The following is an 18,338-nucleotide window of genomic DNA, read 5'->3' on the forward strand; positions in this document are numbered from 1 at the left end:
GAACAGAGAAAAGTATCTTTTCGAGCAAAAGTTTCTAGTCAACGTGACCGAGAATGATTTTATGAAGGAGCATGGCCCCAGCACAAGTACGACGTACCTGCAATGGTGGTAGCTTTAATAACTTTAGCCGACAACGATATGGTGAAAGTAGACCATCTGAGTCCCAGTTTAAATATTTTAAGGCAAATAAGAGAAACTGCTTTTGCACTGATTCAATACGTCTTTGATGAACCATATACTGCGGACTCCAAACGCATGAACAGTATTCCAGGATCGGTCGAACCAAGGAGATATACAACGTTTTAGTGGTAAAGGGATCATCAAACTCTTTTGACCAACGCTTGATAAAAGCAAGTACTCATCTGGCTTTATTAACTGTTACAGAAATATGTTCATTTAACGACAGCGTGTGATCGAAAAGAACTCCAAGATCATTCATTAAGGAAATACGATCTAAAAAGTGATTCCCAAGTGAGTACGAGATGACATGAGGCATGCTACGATTAAACGACATAAACTTGCACTTTGAACATTTTAGTGAGAGAAGATTATTAGAGAACCACAAGAATACTTCATCCATAAGATAAAGTTTCCGGAGAAGGAGACGATGATTAACAGAATCGAAAGCTTTGCTAAAATCGGTGTAAACTACATCGGTTTGCATTCGTTTTAGATAACCCTTGTGGTTGATCGAAGTGAATTCTAGCAGATTGGTTGTTGTAGAACGATATTTGACAAAACCATGCTAGGTGGAGGAAATTATGCATTTGCAATGATGTTGCAGTTGCAATGTAACCAATTTCTCCAGAAGCTTGGGAATAGCAGAAAGTTTAGCAATACCGCGGTAGTTATCTATAAGTATTTTAGAATCTTTCTTATAAAGTGGAATAATAAAAGAATCATTCCAACTCTTGGGAAGGCATGAAAGGTCCAATGATAAATTGAATAGGGTAGTAAGAGGATAGCATAGGATATCGGAGCAGTGCCAGAGAATACAGCTCGGGACATTATCAGGACCAACAGAAAATGAGATATCCAAGGTTGAAAGAGCATTAAAAACATTGAGATGATTAAATTTAAACAAGTAAATATTGTTTATATACGGAATTTTATAAGGGTATGTAGAATTTAAATTATAAGAATTGGACGAATTGATTGAAAAAATGAAGCAAAGAGATTAGCAATACCTTGTTCTGAAGAATCAGAAATATTTTTATAAATTAAGGAAGGAGGAAAAAGACTGGATCTCGGAGCCAGCTCGGAGCTCGGATCATTTCGGAAGTTTGCCTTACGAAGAATAATAAACTGGTTGCGAATGTAAAGAAAATTTGTCTGATGAAACAAAGATCCTTAAGAAACATTTTGTAAGCTCTAGATTCCCTGTTCTTAAGACGAGATAGGTGTTTATTAAACCATGGCGGTTTAGTTGATGAAGACTATGAAACTACAGGAAAAAATTTGTCCAAGGCGTTGTGGATTACATCATAAAAAGAATCAGTAGCAGCATCAATAGAGCTAAAAGATGAAAGATATTCCCAGTCAAATCCAGCTAAATGATTGCGAAGACCACTGTAATCCGTTTTTCGGAAACATTTAGTACGATACTGAGTCTTATAGTTAGCATGTATATTAGGGACATCAATTAATACCGAAACCAATAGTGTAGGATGGTGTACGTCCTCAGAACTTATTAGCCTCAAGGTGGTGAAAATATACAGTATCTTCAACCGATGGAGGTATATAGGAACAGGTCATGAAAATATGAGTCGGTCCAACAGTTATTTTTAAAGCGATAAACTCGATTCCAAACTGATTCGGGAAAGAGATTACTTCAGCTGAGAATTTATTATTAACAGCAATGAGGACACCACCACCGAAAGATGGTCTATCCATTCGAAACACAGTGTACTTTGGAACAAAAATTTTATAATCAGAGACAGAGGAATTAAGCCAGGTTTTTCAGTAAGTGCAATAGCATCAAAATCAAAAGAAGCTCTCTTAGTAAAAAATTGGCTCAATTTTCCCAGAATACTTCGAACGTTTTGGTAGCAGTAAGAAAATACGTTATTACTCAGTTTTTTGGAGCTGAATCGGCATAGTTGGAATTTAGAGGATCTTTGGCTAAAAATTCATGAATAATACTGTGCTCAGACCAGGCTGACGGATCAAGTGCTTTGAGTGATTAAGTGATTAAACTTAATGACCGCTTATTCATTAGGAGCTACCTTAAAATGGTTTAAGAGGTGACTCTTGACATCATCCACAGTGGCATCCGGCATGAGCCGGGATATAAATATAGCTTTACGAGGTGCAACAGCTCTAAGCGAAAGCCCAAAGGATCTTAACACAGGCGCCACACCAGCGAGAGGCCTAGGAGACGGTGCCACAGGAACCTGTAGGTTTTCCAACGATGGAGGATCCAAGGCAATAGGTGGACCAAGACTCCTTGACGATTCCATTGGCTGACTTGTTGAATGGATCACTTCCACAGGCACAACAGTAGGCGATGAAGTATTAGGCGTTAAAAAAGTATCCGAATGAATCGCATGAGAAGCAGGAGTACCCAATAAAATGACCCCCATCGGGTTGTTGTTTGGAATTTTTCTCCTTGCAGATTCACTTAATAACTTGAGACCAAGGAATTGGGTCTTAAGTGTAAGGAATTGCTCATTAAGTGCAGAAAATTGCTTACTTCTTACATCTAGAAAGTCCGCTTCATGAAAGTCCGCATCTCAGACTCAATCTCTCTATAGGCAATACAAGACCATGTCAGACCAATATTCTTTGTGATAAGATCGCTTATCGGTCCATTGGGCCCACCACCAGCACATTTAATATGTGAGTAGTTGTTGCAAATCCAGCAGGTCAGATACGAGTCACCAGTGATGGATCCTCCAAACTCGCATTTCTTAGCAGTGCAAATTAGACTCATTATTGACTCATTATTGAGATTTGTCCACTGTAGTGAGAGCGAGAAGAGATCAATTAGAAATTTGTGGTAAAGAGGCACGTTCGGATCAGGCACGTCGAAGAGAAGACGTATCAAAAGAGATACGCCGTGACGAATAACCGCTTCAGAGTAACAATGATGTAAAGGCATTACTCGACCGGAGAAGAGAACTCAGGAAGGGAATATATATATATGAATATTCGAAGAGCGCGGCAGAAATAATATTGAAGAATAATATTATTTTTAAGAAGTGTATGGTTCAATGAACTATGTAAGTCAAATATGCTCCGACGATGATACGCGAAAAGAGGAAACTCGTATCAAAGATATAGGTAATCAGATGAGAGCAATCGCAAAAAGCGTCGGGATACAGCAAAGTCAGACTAAAGACTGATATAAACCAAATAGTTTAAATAAGTTGTTTTTATACGTAGAAATCGAACCGTGATTGTTTTTATTAAAGCCTAGATTTGGAACATTAAATAAAGCTCACGAAAACGCTTGGTAACTGAACAAACTATTTTCCGACTTAAAGCACGTGTTTTACAAATTTGTCTTTAATTTGATTATTTCAATAAAAAACAAGAAAGGAAAGCTAACTTCGGGCGGAGCCGAAGTTTAAATACCCTTGCAGTTAAGTCGAAGTCCGCTAGGTGGCGCCACCCATCTTATATTATTAGATATATAGCGGATCGCATATAGTCGGCCGATCCTGAAATTTAGCAAATCAAATTCTTTTGTCCAAAATAGAATCTGTACCAAATCCCATCTTTCTAACTTAAAAACTACCAAAGTTATGCCAATTCCGATCGTTCTATGACAGCTATAGGATATAGTCGGCCGATCCTTATAAAATTTTGTACACAAGATATGTTGGTCAAATATAACATGTGTGGAAAGTCTTAACCCTCTAACTTAAAAAACACCAAAGGTGTAACATTTCCGATCAATCAGTTATATGGCAGCTATAGGATATAGTCGGCCGATCCCGGCCGTTCCGACTTATATACTACCTGCAAGGAAAAAACGGATGTGTGCAAAGTTTCAACTCGATAGCTCCAAAACTGAGAGACTAGTTTGCGTAGAAACCGACAGACAGACAGACAGACGGACAGACAGACAGACGGACAGACGGACATGCTTATATCGACTCAGGAGGTGATCCTGATCAAGAATATATATACTTTATAGGGTCGGAGATGTCTCCTTCACTGCGTTGCACACTTTTGACCAAAATTATAATACCCTCTGCAAGGGTATAACAAGAAAGGAAAGCTAACTTCGGGCAGAGGCGAAGTTAATATACCCTTGCAGTTGAGCCGCAGTCCGCTAGGTGGCGCCACGCATCTTATATTATTAGAAATACAGCGGATCGTATATAGTCGGCCGATCCTTTTGAAATTTGGCATATAGAATTATTTTGCCCAAAGAGGAATCTGTACCAAGTCCCATCTTTCTAACTTAAAAAACACCAAAGTTATGGCATTTCCGATCAATCAGTTATATGGCAGCTATAGGATATATCCCGGCCGTTCCGACGTATGTACTACCTGCAAGGAAAAGAAAGATGTGTGCAAAGTTTCAACTCGATAGCTCTAAAACTGAGAGTCTAGTTTGCGTAGAGACCGACAGACAGACAGACAGACGGACAGACAGACAGAAGGACAGACGGACATGCTTATATCGACTCAGGAGGTGATCCTGATCAAGAATATATATACTTTATAGGGTCGGAGATGTCTCCTTCACTGCGTTGCACACTTTTGGCCAAAATTATAATACCCTTATACCCTAGCAAAGGTATAAAAACTTTCAAATGGGTCGTGGAAGAAGTAGGTCGACTTTTTGGATGCTCCAATAAGGTGATAAGAAACGCCATTACCTATAACAAAAGGAAAGAAACACGCGGTAGAAAGCGTTCCCTGACCCCTCGAGAGGTCAAAAGGTTGGTTCGCCATAGCAAAAGGGAATCTTAAAAAAGGACCTAAACATATACATAGATTGCCTTTGAAGTGTTAGTCAATTCAATGCCATGATGTTGTGCAGCTATTTTAGCCAACAAAGGATGCTCTATTAAATATTAATACACGCATTTTTGATATGTCAATATTGTTTACTAATCAATGTCATATGATTTAGTCATTATTATAATTTAAAATTCATTTTTATAAAGTGGTGCTATTATTTTTTTCGTTGAATTTTATATATACATAATTTATATATTAATAAATTTTGTTGAATAACTTAAGAACATTTAAAAAATTGAAGTTATTTTGTTAATTTGTATTTTCTTAAGGGTCTTCAATTTTAAAAACCTTTAAAACGTTTTTCTAAAAGTGTATCTGGAGGTGGTGCTATTTTTTTTTGTTTTCGCAGCTGTACTAATCACTGTTGAAAATAGTTTGGCATCCAAATTTTTTAAAAAGTTTTCTGAAACTTTTCTACAGAAAAATTGTATTTGTGATGTCGGTAGAGCCGTGAAAAATATTTTATCTATGTAGTTTATAGAAGAAACGATTTATTTAATTGTTTTTGGGTTTCTACAAATGATATATGTACATATGTGACTGAGTAGGGTTGACGACCGAATTATAATAATGAGCGCGGCTCAACGCTTGATGCTGCGGAGCGACCGAAACATACCGCGAGAGCGGGCGACCCGAATAGAGGCTAAGATAAAGAAAAGATAAAAAAAATTCAATAAATTATTGCCGGCCAAACTTTTCGGCGGGTGCTTGACCCGACATACTCTCCCCGTTAGAAGATGAGCTTTCAACAGCATCATGAAGGGGCAGCAGGCACAATTTGTTGACTGCCCGCCTTGTAGCTCCGGACGCCGTTCTCAGCAGCGCACCCGACACACTCGGTTATCGACGTCTTTATCCTCCCTGTCACTGCAGCTGGGCGATGGCATCTCGGTAGCCATTTCGCTGCAAAAGTCAAAAAGCGGCTTCACATACACACTGGGTAATATATGACCTAGCCACCCTTGTGCAGATCCCGGCCAGACGCTTCTCCATGCACTGCTCGCAGTGACGACGTTGCCTGTAATATTTATCCTTCTCGCTGAGCACTTTGCGGAGGTGCTTCTTCTTTGGCTTGGAGACAAAACTGCCATGAGACTCCACCTTTACCGGCTCCTTCTGAGGCTGAACGAGCAACTCTGACTGCTCAACTGCCATGAGGACCTTCCCGTTGTCAGGGCCTCCGCCTCTACAAATAATCCAACCGAGGCGAGTTTTTTTGGTGGAGGGCAAACCAGATGAATTTGCCCCACACAAAGCAGTTCGTAAAATAATCCAGCTCCAATTAGCAAATCAACTGGCTGAGGCTGGTGAAAATGAGGATCCGCTAGCTCTACATTGGCGGGAATTTTGCAAGAGCTGACGTCCAATGCCAAATTGGCTAAAGAAGACCTGGATGAGAAGGTCTGCGTCGTCCTACCGCAAAGTTTGATGCATGCGATGTCGTCCGCAAATCCATGCTCTCCAGAGTCCGACATCTTTGCTCAAGAAAACTGTCGATGGACTCCCACGTTGGAATGGAATCCAAGGAATCCGAGTCAGCTTGCATTTCCTTCCACTTAGACTGCATCAACCTTCTGACTTGGATTACGCAGTGCAAAAGTGATTCTGAACTTTTAAAGTGACAATAGGAATTGTTTATCTGGTCGAGTAAAACTCAAAACCGTGTATGAAATATTTGTAACAGCCTCAAAATCTTGATTTATGGTTAAAAAACGTTGTTTGGGACTTTTTTGCGCTTAAAAATTCCTGAACGATTTTTTTAAAACCAATTTCAAAATTGCCGGTGTTTTTTAAAAAGTTTAAGGTTGTAGCTTTTAAAAAAAAAATATGCTTTCGATTTTTTTAAGGGGGCAGTATGGTTTCAGAGGCTGAAAAAAAACAGATTTTTGCGATTTTTTTTTTCATTTCTGAGTGAATATAATTATTCAATTTTTTTACTCGATACATGGCTATATTTGGAGAGTATCTAGGAATTTTTTTGTTAAGAAATAATTATTATTTATCTCGTGACGGGCAGTCGGGCGGAGTTGCTTCAAAAAATTATTATCTTGCGGTGCGTAAAGTCTGGCCTTACAGTGTTATCGAAAATAAAAAAATTGAATTGATTTACTTAAAATATTAGTTTCTTGTGCGGATGAACGAAACCATTTTGAAAAATATGCGCGGTTTTTGAATTTTGAATTTTTGTTTTTTTTTTTGGCGCGGTTGTAAAGTCGGAGGTACCATTTTTACATAAAAAGTAACCCATTATTGCCCGTTAAAATGGTACAAAAAAAATTTAAAAAAAAGGCGTTCGTTCATCCGCAAGTGTTTATTGTATTAAAGATGTGTGAAAAATTTTATTTAGATACGAGCATTACTTTTTGAGTTATGTTACACACCGACTTGAAAAAGTTGTTTTGAGAAAAACGCGTCTAAAGTTTTAAAAGCAATTGAAAGTATATGAATAGAAAGAAACTAAAAAATCGGTATCTCAGCAAGTTTTAGTCCGATCGACATGAAACTTTCACAGGATATTCCTGAGATAATGTTCAATTATATAAAAAATTTCTGAAAAAAAAATTTTTTTAAGTCTCAAGCCTTCCTGCCCTCTTAAACAAAAAGGACGAAGATTTTACACAAGAAACTGAAATTTTCGCCTTTTATTAATGTTGTCTCATTAATTCTGAATAAAACGAGACAAACGAAGTTATAACGCTTTTCCCAAAAAAAAGTCAATTCAACCTTGCGAGCGCTCCGGAGTAACAGTTTTTTTTTTTTTTGTAGCAATGTGTTATGATGCAGCTAGCAATCTGCTTCGTTGTGCCCATGCTTGACAGGGCTCGCATATGTGAATTAAATTATCCGAAAGCTCGCGAAGCCTCGTCGCCGATGCGGATTCTACAGCCCTCAGATGCATTATCTTATGAACATTAGCTTGAAAAATAAGCCTGCGATTACTAAACCTTTTGTTTAGCAGCTCCAATGCGACGTTATAATTTTTGTCCGTGAGGTCCAACGATCGCAACCGCAACCGTTAAAGATTCTCGATCCGACTTATGAATGGGTTTGTGTTCACCATGGTCGAGAATAATGCCCGAAATCCAAGCCACTCCGCATAACCTCCACTAAAAGTGGGAAGTGGCAGTGGCGGCAAAACCTGGAAAGATCTGCCGAACGTCGCATCAAAATTGGTGGCAGAAGTACTGTTGATTAGCGTCGAACTCGCCGGCAACAAACTGGAGCGCCGCATAATCTCCTGGTCCAGGATGAATCGTGCCTCCCTCGCCGCATCGTTGAAGTTGACGCGCAGACCGCTCCTGAGTTCTGAAACATCCAGCTCGGACAGCTCCTTGTGTGTGCTCTTGAAATCCGCGACGATTCCCTCCAATTCGCTGAGCCGCACATTTAACATCGCCTCCGGAAATATCTCCACTGATTTCAAGGAGGAAACAATCCTTGAAGACCCTCAAAAAGGACAACTGCACTTTGACTCAGTAATAATTTATTTTAGTTCGTTTATTTCTTGTCAGCTAACGACCCACTGTGCAACTTCTATACAACTGAGTAAAATATATATGAGCGATTGTAGCACTCTGCAAACAGCGTATGTATGTATATCAACAGATGCTAATATTTCGCGCACAAATCACAAACAGAATAATGCTTTTTAATTTGTTTATTTGTTTATGTTTATATATTTGAAGCCGCGCAGCTCAAATTTTCAACCTAAGCACAATCACGTCGGTGCTACCAAATGTTCAGTTACCGTGCGTTTTCGGGAGCTTTATTTGTGTGTTCTAAAGATTGGTTTTAATAAAAACAAGCACAGTTCCATTTATAGATATTGATACAATTTATTTAATTGTTTTGGAGTTTCTACAAATGATATATGTATATATGTGGCTTAGTAGTGTGGACGACCGAATTAGAATAATAGACGCGGGAGCGCGACTCAACGCTTGATGCTGCGGAGCGACCGAGAGATACCGCGAGAGAGCGAGGCAAAGATTGCGCATGACGGCAGATGCAGGTGGCCGATATTTAATTGTTTTGGAGTTTCTACAAATGATATATGTATATATGTGGCTTAGTAGTGTGGACGACCGAATTAGAATAATAGACGCGGGAGCGCGACTCAACGCTTGATGCTGCGGAGCGACCGAGAGATACCGCGAGAGAGCGAGGCAAAGATAGCGCATGACGGCAGATGCAGGTGGCCGATCGAATGCACGAGAGCGGGCAACGCGAATAGAGACCAAGATAAAGAAAAGATAAACATATTCAATAAATTATTGCCGGCCAAACTTTCCGGCGGCTGCTTGACCCGACATAGCTTCTATGAGAAGTACTACAATTGGTGCAAATATAAGCTTTGCATTACTTTTTGTTTTTAAAATATTCAAACAAAATTACGTGTGTCTCACGCGAAACAGACAGAAGTTTCTTTTTTTTAAAAATAGGAGGTTTTTCAGGAGGTCCTGATCAAGAATAAATATACTTTATATGGTCGGAGATGTCTCCTTCACTGCGTTGCACACTTTTGACCAAAATTATAATACGCTCTGCAAGGGTATAAAAACATACTATTATAGAAATTGAATTTTTCGGGTGTGTTTGACTTTTCGGCAGAATCTCCTACTTTATGGGGTCGGAGATGATTCCTTCTCCTTGATACAAACATTGATATTAGGTTGTCAAAAAGTCTTGCGGTTTTTTCGTTAGTTTGGCGCTGAAATACTATACCTTTTTGGAAAGATCATTTCACGCGCTAACACGTGTTTGAAAAAAAAACATCTTTGACCGTATGCGAATCGCTTCTAAATCGCAACAAAATCGACCCGTTTTTGAAGAGTATGGTGACTGGCGATGAAAAGTGGGTCACTTACGACAACGTGAAGCGCAAACGGTCGTGGTCGAAAAGCGGTGAAGCGGCCCAGACGGTGGCCAAGCTTGGATTGACGGCCAGGAAGGTTCTTCTGTGTGTTTGGTGGGATTGGCAGGGAATAATCCACTATGAGCTGCTCCCCTATGGCCAAACGCTCAATTCGGACCTGTACTGCCAACAACTGGACCGTATGAATGCAGCACTCATGCAGAAGAGGCCATCTTTGATCAACAGATGCCGAATTGTCTTCCACCAGGACAACGCCAGGCCACACACATCTTTAGTGACGCGCTAGAAGCTTCGGGAGCTCGGATGGGAGGTTCTCTTGCTTCCACCGTATAGTCCGGATCTCCAACCAAGTGATTAGCACCTGTTTCTGTCCATGGCGAACGAGCTTGGTAGTCTGCAGTTGGCCACAAGAGAGTCCTGTGAAAATTGGCACTCCGAGTTTTTTGCCAATAGGGAAGCGAGCTTCCCTAAGAGAGGGGCATTATGAGGTTGACATTTTTTGACAACCTAATATAAATACAATACCCTTGTACTCTACAAGTACCGGGTATAAAAACAGCAACGAAAGGAGTTGAAATCTAAAAGCAATGCTATACTTCATATTTGGCCGTGCCATCTTATTTTAGAAAGATAAGGAGATTAGCGTCTTTCCACATTGAACCGTGATTTTTTGTGACATATTTTTCTAAAAATATTTTATTTAATTGGTAAATTGGTAAAATAGTCAATGTAGTTAAAAAAACAATTTAATTTTTTCAGATTCCATGACATGGTCGAAACCGCGAACACTTGGACAGCCCCCATTGCCCCGCTCTTTGCATAGCTCGACGATGATCGCTAACAAGATGTATGTTTTTGGTGGCTGGGTCCCCTTGGTTATAAATGATTCTAAATCTACAACAGAGAGGGAATGGAAATGCACAAATACGCTTGCTGTACTTAATTTAGGTATGTTAAAGGGTTTGGCCCCACTCAAAACACTAAACATTTTTAATTATTGTTTATTCTGTCAAATTTAAGTTGCTAAATTTTACTAAGATTACACGAAAAACATCTCTAAATTGTCAGCAATTCCAAAGCTTTTTGAAAAACTTATCACTCCACATTTGCAACACCTATGTAGTTCAATAATAACTCCGTGCCAGCATGGCTTCATGAAGCGCCGCTCCACCACTACCAACTTATTGGAGCTGACATCTTTTATCACGGACGGCTTCCGAAATGGCTTACAAACAGACGTCATATACACTGACTTCAGTAAAGCATTTGACTCTTAACCATTCGCTTCTTATAAGTAAACTCAGTCTTTTGGGATTCCCAACTGATCTTCTTATGTGGATTTCGAGCTACTTATCAGGGAGAACCCAACGTGTTTTCTTTAAAGATGTTACCTCGCGTTTAGTCCGCGCCACATCGGGGGTGCCCCAAGGAAGCCATCTTGGACCCCTACTTTTTACGTTTATTAACGACTTGCCCCTTGCCTTAACTAATTCACTTGTACTTATGTACGCTGATGACGTTAAGCTATGCTTTCAGTATAAATTCACTAGTGCCCAGTCTAGACTTCAATCCGATTTGGATAAACTTCAAAATGTGTGTTTAGCAAATAACCTAAAGCTTAATGGATCGAAATGTAAACTTATGTCTTTTTACCGATCTAGTCCTCACCAGGCTATGTACTTTCTCTATGGGAACGCCTTAGAACAATTAACTCAGGTTAACAATCTAGGTGTCCTATTAGATTTGAAACTCAAATTTACCGACCATGGGTGTGCTTGGTTTTATTAAAAGATGGTCAAAAGAATTTAATGACCAGTACATAACTAAAACGTTATATACATCACTGGTCCGTCCGATTCTTGAGTATGGATCGTGTGTCTGGAGTCCTCAATATGGAGTACACCAAGATCACATTGAATCTGTACAAAAAAACTTCCTTACTTTTGCTCTTAGGGGACTTAATTGGGATGCAAATCTTTACCTCCCCTCTTATCATAGTAGACTTTTACTAATCAACTTACCATCATTAACAAATCGTAGAACGATGCTGGGTGTCATGTTTCTATATAATCTTATTTATGGAAATATAGACAGCCAGCATTTACTAACACGCTTAAATTTTAACATTCCTAGTAGAAGGACCAGAAACTTTCGTCCTCTACTCCTCAGCCATTGTAGTTCGACATATGCCCAACACGATCCGTTCAGGGTATTATGTTCGGACTACAATGGTCTCTACCACATCTTGTCACTTTGCTCTACTAACAATCTTAAATCGCTTATATTAACCGCCTTATCTGTGCAACACTCTTCCTCGTGATATCTTTCTCTTAATCCTCGCTTATCTATCTTGGATCTATTCCCGCGATTCGAGCCGTACGTTAAGCGGAAGAGTCCCTCGGTCGGTTGGACGGGAGGTGGGCTGTACGTATGCAGTGGGAACCGCGCAAAAAAAAAAAAAAAAATATTTACTGAAATTATTGTAAATGAAGTATATTTTTAAGCCATTCCGGAACCCATCCGTGCAAAAGATGTTAGCTCCAATAAGTCTGTTGTGGTGGAACGGCACTTAATATAATAAGGTTGGCTGATTTGATATTATAAGTGTAAGGATGAGCTAATTCCGCGCAAAATAATATAACAGCTGCCCGTCAATGACAACTCCAAAATAGGCAAGAAGAACAAGATCTTTGGCGCAGAAGCTCTTCTAAAGCTCCCAAAAGCGCATGCGCTACAAATGACAACAAAGTGCTGGAAGATAAATGTGAAGATTAAATGCTGCTGCAGCTAAACAAATTATAAATATTCTAATCGGGTTATCTGGTGGCTGCTTAGCCTAACATCATCCCCCTATAGAAGGGTGGGCCTTCAATAATAATTCTTTAAGGGCAGCAGACACATCTTGTAGTGGATTATTCCACAGGTTGCGTAGTTGCATTAAGACAATTTAGAAATCGCGCAGGGCGAACAAGGCACACAACTTTTTCCAAACCTTTGACCAAGCGTTGCTCCCCCAAATAGACCCCTCAAAGGTGACCCCTCCCTCAAAAAAGTCTTGGGGTATTTTTATTAAATTTTCAATTGTTCATAAAATTGGTTACAATAAGGCGATTCAAGTCAAATATGCGCCGTTTTGTTCGATGACGCGTTCCCAACGAGATGCCAACCTCATACTGCCCCTCTCATAGAAGCTCGCTTCCCTATTGGCAAAAAAATCGGAGAGCCAATTTTCACAGGACTCTCTTGTGGCCAACTTCAGACTACCAAACGCGTTCGCCATGGACAGAAACAGGTGGTAATCACTTGGTTGGAGATTACGGTGGAGATTACGGACTATAGGGTGGAAGCAAAAGAACCTCCCATCCGAGCTCCCGAAGCTTCTGGCGCTTCTCTAAAGATGTGTGTGGGGAGCAGCTCATAGTGGATGATTCCCTGCCAATCCCACCAAACACACAGAAGAACCTTCCTGGCCGTCAATCCAAGCTTGGCCACCGTCTGGGCCGCTTCACCGCTTTTTGACCACGACCGTTTGCGCTTCACGTTGTCGTAAGTGATCCACTTTTTATCGCCAGTCACCATCCACTTCAAAAACGGGTCGATTTTGTTGCGATTCAGAAGCAATTCGCATGCATCCATACGGTCAAAGATGTTTTTTCGAGTCAATTCGTGTGGCACCCATACAACGAGCTTCTTAGTGACTCCAAGCTTCTTCAAATGGTATATAACGGTTTGATGACTCATGCCCAGCTCTTGACCGATGCTACGGCTGCTACTATGCCGGTCTCTTTCGACCAATTCAGCGACCAATTATCCCAATTTTTGACAACAGGCCTTCCGGAGCGTGGCGCATTTTCGACCACCTCTACACCAGAAGGAAAACGTTGAAACCATGCGGTGGAAATGGAAACTGTATCGCCATAAACTGCACCAATTTTATTGGCGGCTTCAGATGCATTTTTGTCTTTGTCGTTGTAGACTGTAAAATATGCCGTATTTTCTCTTTATTTTGCTTCATGATTGCGACGCTATAACTCACGAACGACTTAAAAGAAAAGACAAATAATTTCCAAAAAGGTATAGTATGACCTGATGCGACCAATAAAACAAGAACTACGCGCTTTCAGCGCCAACTAACGAAGATACCGCAAGACTTTTTTGACAACCTAATATTAATTTTTAAGGCTGGGCTGACAGTCCGCAATATGAGACACTATAACCGCCACTAGGTTCGCAGAATATGTGGTAAGTCGAGACTTCACACACACATTATCGGAGGATCCATCCGTAGCAAACTCAGTACCGCCGAGACCGGCGATCGCTACACAGCATCTGGAGCGACGAAGTTGAAATTGACTGAGAAGGTGGGACAGGAACGGCAACACCAGCGGTGGAAACCAAGTCTCGTACTGGTGGGGAATCTTTAGGGCTGGACAGCTGCCCGCAATGGTGCAACAAAGCATGATGTCAGCGATTGCACGATTGAACATCCATGTGCAAAATGGCCATCCTCCAAACATACAAAACAGCGGGTCAGCCGTCGCACTTCATCGTACCGGCATATCGTAGGACATCGGCAGCTGATCCGGAACTCATAAAAGCCCGCATATGCCCATTGAACCGATCCGATAGCTCCTGCAAAGTAGCAACAGACCCAGACCCAGACTTCGGGCGGAGCCGAAGTTTATATACCCTTGGAGTTGAGTCGCAGTCCGCTAGGTGGCGCCACGTATCTTATATTATTAGATATAGCGGATCGGCATATCGAATTATTTTGCCAAAAGAGGAATCCATTGAAACTCCCATCCTTCTAACTTAAGAAACAACGAAGTTATAGCATTTCCGATCAATCAGTTATATGGCAGCTATAGGATATAGACGGCCGATCCTTTTAAAATTTGGCAGATCGGATAAGTTTGCCCAAATTAGAATCCATAGAAAGTCCCATCCTTCTAACTTAAAAAACAACGAAGTAATAGCATTTTCGATCAATCAGTTACATGGCAGCTATAGGATTAATCGACCAATCCCGGTCGTTCCGACTTATATACTGCCTGCAAAGGAAAGAAGGTCGATTCAACTCGATAGCTGTAAAACTGAGGGACTAGCTTGCGTAGAAACGGACATACCCTCTGCAAGGGTATAATGATGTATAATGATGTGATGTCAACATTTTTTTAGCTTAACTATTTAACCAATTTATCTTTTACATCATGCAACATCATATAATGGATTTTTTCTGGTGTACTCACATTTTTAGGGCGTCCAGATGGTTCAGCGTCGTATGTGCGAAAGTTAGCAAGGAGAGTGATTAAACCACTTATGAAACGTCTGAGTCGGCGTCCGGAAGAATCCGGAAAATAGTTATGTAGTTTTTCATGAGCCTCGGATGCCGTTTTTTTTTCGTAAAAAATAGTATTTTATCAAGACACGGAACTTAAATTTTTCCATATATTTAATATTGTTCTTACGTGGACTTTGGTTTAAGGCTCATAAAGGTTCTGAGTATGTTATAAGTATAAAGGTTACAAGTTCATGCTGTCGGTCTGTGTTAGTTACTCATAATGTTGTTTTTAGGATAAAGCATAATACTATAATATATTATTGAATAGTATAAATGTAAATTTTTTTTTATAAAAATTGAGATAAAACTGCTTAATTTTGCGCACCGACTGTGTCTGGTGTGTTTTTATTATGTATTATCTTGATTGGAAGAAGTTCTTTAAGCTCTGTGAAACTTCCTGAACGATATGTATAAAAACTCGAAAAGTCACAGACCCGCGCGGAACAATGCATAACACCTCTTATTTAGATTTAATCAAAAAACAAAAAATAATAATATAAATAATAAAAAACAAAATATTATTGATAATGCTTTATTCAATATCAAAATTTCAGATACAATGGCTTGGGATAATATTACATTGGACACGATAGAGGAAAACGTACCTCGGGCTCGAGCTGGCCACTGCGCCGTTGGTATTCAAAGTCGACTTTATGTTTGGTCTGGCCGTGATGGTTATCGAAAAGCATGGAACAACCAGGTTAGGGTGAGATACTTTATATTTAAAAGTACTAAATAAAATTGAGTAGAAAACTAGATCTCAATCTTCTATTTAAACAAGAAAGTAAAGCTAACTTCGGGCGGAGCCGAAGTTGATATACCCTTGCAGTTAAGGTTATGCCAATTCCGATCTTTCAGTTATATGTCAGCTATAGGATATAGTCGGCCGATCCTTATGAAATTTGGCAAATCAGATTATTTTGTTCAAAAAAAATCTGTACCAAGTCCCATCTTTCTAACTTAAAAAACAACAAAGTTATGCCAATTCCGATCGTTCTATGACAGCTATAGGATAAAGTCGGTCGATCCTTATGAAATTATAGATAAGATATTTTGGCCAAATATAACGTATGTGGAAATTTCACCCTCTGACTTTAAAAACACTAAAGTTAGTGCATTTCCGATCAATCAGTTAAATGGCACTGTAAGATGTAGTATAGGATGTATAGCTTTTTCTAACAGTTGTGATGTTCTAAAACAAAAACTAGTGCATTTTTTTTAAATGAATAAATGCCACGCAATGAGCTCGAGCAACGATCAAAATAACGAGTGTAGAAGCTCATTGAACCAAAGAAACGGCTTCTACTCTTACTTTTTAACCCGCGATATCGAAATGGAAAAATTGGCGTTTAAGAGCAAGCCGCCTCTACTGACCGCTGAAAGCCATAGGGCACTGTCTTGCTCACCCGCTCTGCTCACTCCGACTCCCGCGTCATGGAGTTCGCAGTGTAAAACCCCCTTTCCAATGGCGGAACCAAATTTCGCCCTAACAAGCAGTGCTGCAATTTCAGCAACCACAGCTACATCCCCTGGAACTCAAAATACCGCGACATCAACGATTACAGCGAGTACAAAAACAACAACTTCGGAAAGTGCCAAAATGGCCCCGGCCATACAGACTGGATTGGATCGCTACATCCAATTTAAGAGCAAGCTCAGCCCGAAGAGTAATCCGGCAGGCAATAAAACAAAAATTAACCGCGTCCAAAAGATCGACGAAGAACCAGGAAGATCCAGTAGTAACAGATTTGCCCTACTGGCGGAGGTTGACGAAAACCAACCAGCACCAGACACCGCAAAAAAACCCAAGCCCCCTCCAATCTATATCAGGGAGAAAAACTCGAGTACCCTAAGCAACCGAATTGCGGCGTTGATCGGGAACGGTGACAACTTTCATGTTGTCCCGCTTATCAAAGGGAACATCCACGAAACAAAGGTGCAAACTAAGATTGAAGAGCACTTCCGTATCGTGTCCAAATATTTGGACAGTGATCGGATAAGCTATTACTCGTACCAGCTGAAAAGCAGCAAGGGATTACAAGTGGTAGTAAAGGGAATCGAACCCGATGTTACCGCCGCGGAAATAAAAACCGCCCTTAAAGAAAAGGGCTTCGCCGCCAAGAACGTTATTATTATTTAAATAAAGATAAAAAGCCACAACCACTCTTCAAGGTCGAGCTCGAGCCAGAAAGCAGGTCACTGAAGAAGATCGAAGTCCACCCAATCTACAAGCTGCAATATCTTTTGCATCGGAGAATCACAGTTGAAGAGCCACATAATCGCAACGGTCCAGTGCAATGCACTAACTGCCAAGAGTATGGGCACACTAGGTCATACTGCACACTTCGGGCTGTCTGTGTAGTCTGCGGGGTCACCCACAACTCCTCTTACTGCACTACAAACAAGGGCAGTACCGCGAAGAAATGTGCAAACTCCGGAGGCAACCATACGGCAAACTATAGAGGATGTGTGGTGTACAAGGAGTTGAAGAGTCGCATGCGTCAAGCGACCGCAATGCGCAACCAAAATCCACAGAATGTGTACATTGGATCTAAAACTACGCCAGTCGTCTTCTTCGCCAAAGCTGCGAGGTCCCCGTTCGTTCCCCTAAACCCCACCAACGACTTCTCCTATGCCGATGCTCTACGATCTGGAATGGAAAATCCAAATCAGCCTAACTCACACAGCTCTCAACAGGCCCCAGAGCAGCCACATAGCAAAACGGAAACTATGATGCTTACCCTCCAACAAAGTATGATGGAGCTTATGTCATTCATGAAAACGACCATGCAAACACTTGTTCAAAACCAGAACATGGTAATACAGCTGCTCGTTGCACAACAGTTTAAATAATCTATGCAGACTCTACGAATATCAATGTGGAACGCCAAGGGTGTCTCACGGCATAAACTAGAATTGTCAAGATTCTTAATCGATATCCATATTGACGTTATGCTACTGGTGGAAACGCATCTTACAAGCAAATAAAACTTTCAAATAAAAAGCTATACAATCTACCGCACAGATCATTCAGATTGGAAAGCCCACGGCGGAACTGGTGTTCTAATCAGAGAACGTTTCTTGCAGTCCACATCAATACAAATTCGGACAAGAAACGGAAGCCTTTCAATCGCTGCCGTTTAC

The 18,338-nt window shown here is 40.5% G+C and overlaps 1 protein-coding gene across 6 annotated transcripts in view; it reads left to right on the plus strand.

Annotated features, from left to right (window-relative positions):
- LOC6502326 (host cell factor) overlaps window positions 1–18,338 on the plus strand; it is a 93,950-nt gene that overhangs the window by 23,134 nt on the left and 52,478 nt on the right. For 5 of the 6 annotated variants that reach the window (XM_014904537.3, XM_014904538.3, XM_014904539.3 and 2 more), the window contains 2 exons: window positions 10,613–10,801; window positions 15,749–15,900. In XM_014904537.3, coding sequence (XP_014760023.1) covers window positions 10,613–10,801; window positions 15,749–15,900 — 341 coding nt within the window. The remainder of the gene's footprint in view (window positions 1–10,612; window positions 10,802–15,748; window positions 15,901–18,338) is intronic. The other variant, XM_001966203.4, reaches the window with a different exon arrangement.

This window comes from Drosophila ananassae (genome assembly GCF_017639315.1).
Source record: "Drosophila ananassae strain 14024-0371.13 chromosome 4 unlocalized genomic scaffold, ASM1763931v2 tig00000061, whole genome shotgun sequence".
In the NCBI taxonomy this organism is placed as follows: Eukaryota; Metazoa; Arthropoda; class Insecta; order Diptera; family Drosophilidae; genus Drosophila; species Drosophila ananassae.